Below are 7407 nucleotides of genomic sequence, written 5' to 3'. Positions count from 1 at the left end.
AGCACATGGATAGGTAGAAGAAATGGCCTTTTCAAGTAGGTTGTTTGTTGCCACATGGGGTGCGTATTAATACGGTGAGCGTGAAACTAAGGTACACAGGCTGGTCCACTAATGGACTTAGGTTGGTTTCTGTATTAATATGATGACCGTGAAATAGTCACACCTTGGTTTATAAATTATCATGAGGGATACTGTACAATGAAAATGTTCTCTATGGTCGTGAATGAAAAATTGTACTATTAGAAAAAGATGTTTCCTGCTGAATAATAATTATAAGAAATTTTCTGTAGAATCATTTATCTTTGTCTTTCAAGGCTTGTTCCCAAATGAAGGCCTGCAAAAGGAAACCCAACGTTGATTAGGCCTCATTCAGTGTGGACTATGACTCATATTCATACCCTTGAGAACAAAGAAGGCCGAAGTAATCTGATGGATCACACTCGACTCCAACCCCTCTTAGGATTTCAACAAAGCAAATATAGTTTATGAATCCCCCCCCCCCCCCTCTCAAAAAAAAAAAGCGCACAGGTTAGGCCTAATCAATACAATTAGAAAGCACCAGAAACAGGTTGGTTTTGGGTAGATGTGGATGTCTCAGTCTTGTGGAGGATCAATTCTGTATGAGAACAGGTCTTGGAAATTTGGTTTCATGAAAAAGATAGGTTTGCACCAAATACTGGGGTTATATTGGATACAAGGAAATCAAGTTATATATTAGAGTTTTAAAGCCTTCAACCTCATTAAAGGGATTATAACAAAGGACACCCTTTGCTCAGCCTCTTGAAAGAAAGTTAGGGAATTAATTGTGTCTGGTTGGCTTCCTGTGATCATAAAGTTCAAGAGACACGAATAAATTCGTTGATAATCTTGCAAACAGGCTCATCCGATGAATGGGGAATTCATCATTATGCCCCCAGCATACCTTGGAGTGCATAATTCTCATGTGCCGTGACTTACATGATGAGCATGTTGCCTATTGGTAACCAAGTTTCATCATATGTAAACTAAAGACTATGATGAATGATTGTGGATTAGTGTTTAAGATGACAATGTAATAATGGCTCAATTCAGATTTGCCAAAACTAAATTTCATTGACAATAACAGACTTGTTTGAAATCTTGACCGAATCTCACAGCGAAAGCAAAAGTACACTCTTTTAACTTTCCTAGATGCGTTCACCAAATCAATATGGTATATACAAAACCATCACAGGGTTATGAACCCACAGCGCTATGATTTCACTTTTGAGCTGAAGTAGCATGGTTAGCTTCTGAACTTGCAAGTCCCAAATTTCAGAGACCTTTCTGATCATTGTTTCATACTAGGGCCAGCTTTTGCATTTGAGCAACCAACAGCTTCCTGATCAGCTGAGCTTCCACTGAACAACTGTGAAGAATATGGTCCACTTTTCCTCAACTTACCTGGAAATTCTTTGCTTGAATTACCCTTCAAAGAAAAATTCTTTTTTATGCGATTCCGATTTAGCAAGAACATTGTGTTGCGTGGTGGTGCATGCAAGGCCGCTTCAACAAAACCACCTGCTTGCGCACAGCCCCAGGGTCTTGAGGGTCTGTCCTCATAAAATGGTCTTATCCTTGGAAAACCATTTTTCATGCTCAGAGGACCCCGATCGGGGGAATTTTCTGCCAGCTGAGTGCAGAGAGGGCAAGGAGGATCACTTTTCCGCAAATTTGGAGTTGTCTGCTCTAAACATTCTGCATGGAAAACATGACGACAGGGAAGAACACCGGTTGTAGGCATGTCTCTGCTTCTCACGATACGTTGGGAACTCCAAGGAGACCTCTGTGACAGAAATCTTTCACACAAGCTACATCTGAATCCATCATTATGAGGGCGAGGTGGTATTTCAGATTCAAAAGACACCATAGCATCTGCAAAATCAAGACTGCTGCTAGCACTGCTACATTGTTGGGAATCTGTGAGTGGGGTGGAAACGCCAATCCCAGAGAAACCTGTAACTGCAGGATCAAAGGCTTCCCTAGCAGCAGTAATGTCAGGAAAGGACAACGGATGAACGGGTTTAGAGATAAAAGACCGGTGGCAAGAGAAATTCTGCTGTGAGGACAATTGTGATTTTGCAAATAAATCGGATTCACAACTCTCTGACTGGGATGAGGCAGAGCTCCAACTATCTGGGTTTTCTGGTGTTCCCTGCACGTATGTTATTCACTTTAATCAAATTTCTTCAGGGGCATATGTGAATTAAATGAAAAGAGAACATCCTTTCTTGTTATATATTATAGTCCTTCTGTGAAAACTTTACCTCCTTCGTTGATGTAACAAATAAGCGGCCCAAATCTGTTCAGTAAAATTCAGAAGGAAGTAGTTCAGGAAGAAAAGGTACGAACAATAGCAGCACTATAGAAATACTGGAAATGGAAAGCATAAGAAATTAAAGTCCAAAGCATACTCACAAAAGTACAGGGTGCACTAAAATATTATTAGTAGTTTTCATGTTAGACCACCACAAGTTTTTTACACTATAATATGAAGCAATTATATTAAAACCCCAGTTACAATGTCTATGCAAGCAAATAAAGAAACCCAAGGGGCAAAATGGCTTTCTAAACTGCATTCCCCTTTCATTTAAATGGACAGATTAGGTAGTTTCACGTCAGGACTCATCTTTGACAGCTGACATTACAAACCAAACAATTTTTTCTCTTCCCTAACCTACAATGCCCAGTTTCTAATCCTCTATCCTCCATAACCCAAAATTTTCTCAATTAAACCCTAAATCATCAGTCAGAGTCTGCAATCTCAAGTCCTCTCTTTCTTTCTTTATTTCATACAAGTGCTCAATCATCAGTGTGTGGTTGGTCGTTTTACGTGATGGGATAAAGGTTATTCTATGACGGAAAAAAATTATAACAGAATATCCAATCTCTATAATGCAACACTGCCTCTCTTCTGTCTAGACCTTAATTTTCAATACAATAAAAATGCAAACAGAAATGCAAGATATTTTCATTTTCATTTATGGTCACGCATTGTGCAAAAGAGGTGATGATTCAATCAACTTACTGGTAACAAAATTAATCAATATAAAACAAGTCTGATGAACATTTTTAACGAGAGTCAAACTAATACCTCATATTAAAGCCTAAAAAGTTAAATACATATACAGATATGAATATTCTGATTTCAGGATTACCTTTCCTAACTGCAGTTTCATAATCATCAATACTTATTTCCTGTATCGCTGGAGGTGTTCGCTGACGAGCCTGAGAGAAGTCAGATGGACTGTTAAGGAAAGGTTCAGTGCCATCTGAAGCAGAATAGTGAGGATCATACAGGTGGTTGTCTCTCACCGAGCCTCTACTATCTTTCTCACTGTATAAAGAAGACCCATGGAGTTGAAAACCATCATATGGCAGCCCATCAGATTGGAATCTGAAATCCCATCTTGCTGGAAGTGGTGAAAAACTTGTATTGGTGTGCCAGTAGGGTTCACGGGGACCCATTGACCAGTCCCTACTGTCTGCATTTGACCCATGTGGCCTTGAAGCCACACAACAAAGTGACCCCGTTTTAGCTATTTTTTATCAGAATATCACACTTAACACAACTCTGAATTCTTCTGACTTTGTCGAGCCGATATTTGCTTGCCAAAGAGAAATGTTTCCAGAATATGTTACAATTTTCTTCTACCAAACTTCACTTGTAATCATCTCATAAATCAACATACAACAGACTCCACCTTCAACCCACACGTACAGTAGAGAAGATGACGAGAACACCGAGCAGCTTTATCCCACTAGGTGGAGGCCGGGAAATGGATTGCCCCACACCATTGTGCTATGTACAGTAGAGACTGAAGACTAAATTTTGCTGAAATACCAAAAGGTCCAGATTAATCATCCTACTAATAGAATGAGGGAGAAATTAATGGCAACATAAATTTGAGGTAAAGTGAAGTTTCATTCAAAAGACAAGCGCATAGTGAGGCAATATAATCAAAAGCATGCCACTTTCTTTTACAATTTTTTTTTTAAATAACAATAAGATATGATCAAAGCTCAAAAAATTAGTCACGGATGCAAGAACGTACAAAAAAATCATGTTTGATTGCAGAGTTTATTGGCCATCGCAACGGCAGTTCATATCTCAGCGCTCATAATTCATACAACCAGAGGGCCAACAGTTAAAAGCTAAATCTACAAAGAAACTGAACAAAAGACTATCCAAAGATTATTTTACCAAGCCAAGCAACACAAGCAGCAAAAATTTCTGCAAAAGGAGAGACAGAAACTAAAGAAATCCAGTATACACCCCTAGATGAATAAGGAAAAAAAAGAAGAAAGTAATTTCTTCAAAGCACATTATCGCCAACATCGTCATCCCGACGTTCAAATTTTACTCAAGAACTGATAACTTTGATGCCACGACTACAAACACCAACCCTTCACCAAACGCACCTGAAGCAAGAGAGTGAGTAACACATAAGAAATTTAAACCCAAAATGAGCAAGATCTGGGCACAGCTACTTTGCAGCGTGCGGCCACAATTTGAAATAAAAAAGCAAAGTTGAGAGCGAGGCGCTCCAAGAGGTGGACGAAGCAGATTCCCCAGCAGAAGCGATGAAAAATTTTTTGGAAAAGAAGGGAGCGAAAGGACAAAAGAGGGCCTGGGTTCAGTGGGAAAGGTGTTTTGTTGAAGAATGTGGGCAGAAGTCAGACGAGTCCGAAAAACCCAGGACATGGGTTGACCCGTCCAGCTGGCCCGACCTAATATGTTCTTTGTCTGGTTTCAATTTTTAATGATTGGCTTGCCAAAATTTTCCGCATCTCATGAATAATCCCTTTTATCTTAAAATTAGTATAATTGATTAATTAAATTGAGTACGTTAGTTCAATTAGTATACCATCATTCAAAGCAACCGAACATGAATGTTGTGCCGACTTTTTTGGGTAACCCATTATCAATAGTAATCCATCCATTTTTTCTTTTTGGCCAATCAATCAATCATTGATGTATTATAAAGCTATTGTTGGTATGAATATAAAATTTAAAATGCATAATAAATCACATATGTATCCGGTCATTTTTTTAAAAAATATTTTACATATAATTTTTTTTAACAAATATGATAACATAGGTGAAAGTCATGGTATACAATACATTGGTTGAGTGAGCAGAACAAGTGACAACTTTCTTTGTCCATTGTTACTGTTAAGAGTTCAAACATTGTGAAATAGATAAAACCATTTTAGATTAACTACTTTTGTATGTGCTCAAATAATAATGCTTTTAAAAATGATATGATATAATTCATTGGTACCAAATTATTTATTATACATTGTGAAATTCATTTACCTAAAAATGTAGAAGTAGCTTTTAATCATAAAATTAGAAAAATAAGTCAACTTGCTGAAACATTTGTTTTAATGATGTTCATCATTAATATATCTTCGCATCTTTCATTCATGGACAAATGGAAATAGTTTGTAACTTGTCCTATGTTAAATAATGATGATGATGATGATGATGATGAGTTAGAACACCAGGAATGCATACTTGCATACGCCCAAATTAGAATAGGCTATTTGCATGCCAACTTCTTAAAAAAAATTGAAGGAAAAATCACTTCAAGATCCCTTGTAAGGATTTTAATCATCAAGAGATTCCATAAAATGCACAAAATATTCTCAAATCCTAAATTTTGTGCAATTATAGCTTGATAAAGGAAAAAAATAACTTGGCAAAGGAAAATAAAAATTTAGGTATGAGTTTAATATCAAGTTGTTGTTTCCTTTGTTAAGTTGTAAATGCACAGGATTTGAAACTTAATAATAATTTATATATTTCATGAAATTTTAAAGTAATTAAAATACTTGTGTGAAACTTCTTAGTAATTTTCCAAAAAATAAATTAAAGAACATGTTAAAAGGGATTGGCATCTGTTGCACCGCATGTGAAATACTCTCTCCGTTTAAAAATATAAGACATTTTTAATTGAATCTTACCCCCAATAAAATAATTACCTACTTTTAAACTAATCTTATCTTTTCATATTTATCCCTATCAAACACCCTACAATAAATATAAAAGTCATTATCAATAGGAACATTTTTGGAAAAAAAGCAATGATAATTCTTCGAAAAACTAAAAATGCCTTATATTTTTGAACGTCTAAATTCTCAAAAAATTTCTTACATTTTTGAATGGAGGGAGTACATGTTTTGTATTAGTAATGTGTATGAAGATAAAATGACAATGGCACATCTGCTGAGGCATGGAATAAAATCCCTAGACAAAAGCAAATGGCTTTGCCATGTTTTGCATTCACTTCAGATAAGTTATTCAATGCTTGTTAAGTTGAATATCAGCCAACCAACACTGTAGTGTTTTGCCTTTTCAATCACATTATGAAAATTACTGATGTGTTCCAGTATTTCTTTTTTAATTTTAAACAAAGAGCATATACTTGATGAATAAAAACAATCTTAACCTACAGTCCCACTGCATACCCACCATTAGCTGGTTTCAAATCAAAGCTTACATCAGAGACACATCACATGGTTATACAATTAATATTGAACAGATCCAGTTACGTACCTATTCATCACTAGACTTTATTTTTTTCGTTGAATGGTCATTATTACTAGACTTTGTTAGGTCTAGGTAGCACAGAACAAACACTCAGGGGAAAACACACCTAAATTGTATTAATGAAATTATTCAAGAGCCACAGCTCAGTACAATAAAAGATGTTAAATGCAATAACAAGAAACACACTAGACAAGAGAGGAAATAACAGGAGAAGAAGGATCAAGAAGATAGGAAAAACCCAAGAGTTCTTGGTAGCTTCCCTCCTGTGAAAAACTGAAAATTATGGTTTCCGACAAATGAAAGTCTATCCTGACTATGCTGAGGCGATAACATCATAACTCTGAGCATCCTTACAAGGACATTACTTATTATGATAGACTTTTATTATTTAGAAGTAGTCATGTTTTTTTAGATTTTGTTTTTAGAGAAGTCTATGTGTGCGCTCATAATTTAGCTAGTTTTACTACTAGTTTGATAGGCTCATTTTGTTCCCATGATCAACCTCTACCTTACTATAGGGAGATGGTGGATGATGATAAGAGATGTGCTAATGTAAGAACTACTATGTAATCATTTTCAGGTAATGTTATCAGTATTTTATTCAAAAAAAAATAAAAAAAAGAAAGGGACTAGAGAGAGAGACAAGAACATCGGGGAGAAGGCATTCACCAGACTACCCCTTCACTGTTGCCCTAGTTACTTCTATAAATATTCCCACTACTCCAAAGAAGCCCAATAATCCCACTGGCTGGCCCCTTTTCATCGCTATTTCTATCCAACTCTAATAGCCTTCTTCATGATCCATATCAAAATAAGGCCAAGTCATCACAGAC

At 36.3% G+C, this 7407-nt stretch overlaps 1 protein-coding gene across 2 annotated transcripts; it reads right to left on the bottom strand.

Annotated features, from left to right (window-relative positions):
• Positions 1–1072: 1072 nt before the first annotated feature.
• On the bottom strand, positions 1073–4650 carry LOC129311950 (uncharacterized). Of its 2 annotated transcripts, none has more exons than XM_054954464.1 (4): positions 4441–4650; positions 3177–3853; positions 2286–2320; positions 1073–2173 (listed from the first exon to the last, which is right to left on the bottom strand). In XM_054954464.1, the coding sequence occupies exons 2-4, from the start codon at positions 3484–3486 to the stop codon at positions 1310–1312; spliced, it is 1209 nt and encodes a 402-aa protein (XP_054810439.1). In that variant the 5' UTR covers positions 3487–3853; positions 4441–4650; the 3' UTR covers positions 1073–1309. The 2 variants fall into 2 exon arrangements, with proteins under 2 accessions (XP_054810439.1, XP_054810440.1); XM_054954465.1 differs by lacking the exon at positions 4441–4650 and adding an exon at positions 4074–4432.
• Positions 4651–7407: the final 2757 nt, after the last annotated feature.

The sequence above is a fragment of the Prosopis cineraria genome, unplaced genomic scaffold (assembly GCF_029017545.1).
Source record: "Prosopis cineraria cultivar Desert tree isolate PC_DT_omini unplaced genomic scaffold, ASM2901754v1 PC5, whole genome shotgun sequence".
Lineage (NCBI taxonomy): Eukaryota > Viridiplantae > Streptophyta > Magnoliopsida > Fabales > Fabaceae > Prosopis > Prosopis cineraria.
This window is presented reverse-complemented; position numbering and strand designations above follow the sequence as displayed.

Bases quoted from the DNA above. Each gene is read 5' to 3' on its own strand.
- LOC129311950 (XM_054954464.1), bottom strand. From the start codon at position 3,486: ATGGGTCCCCGTGAACCCTACTGGCACACCAATACAAGTTTTTCACCA. The intron at 2,321-3,176 runs GTAATCCTGAAA...TTTACTGAACAG, and splicing joins TGAAACTGCAGTTAGGAAAG to ATTTGGGCCGCTTATTTGTT. The intron at 2,174-2,285 runs GTAAAGTTTTCA...ACATACGTGCAG, and splicing joins TTGTTACATCAACGAAGGAG to GGAACACCAGAAAACCCAGA.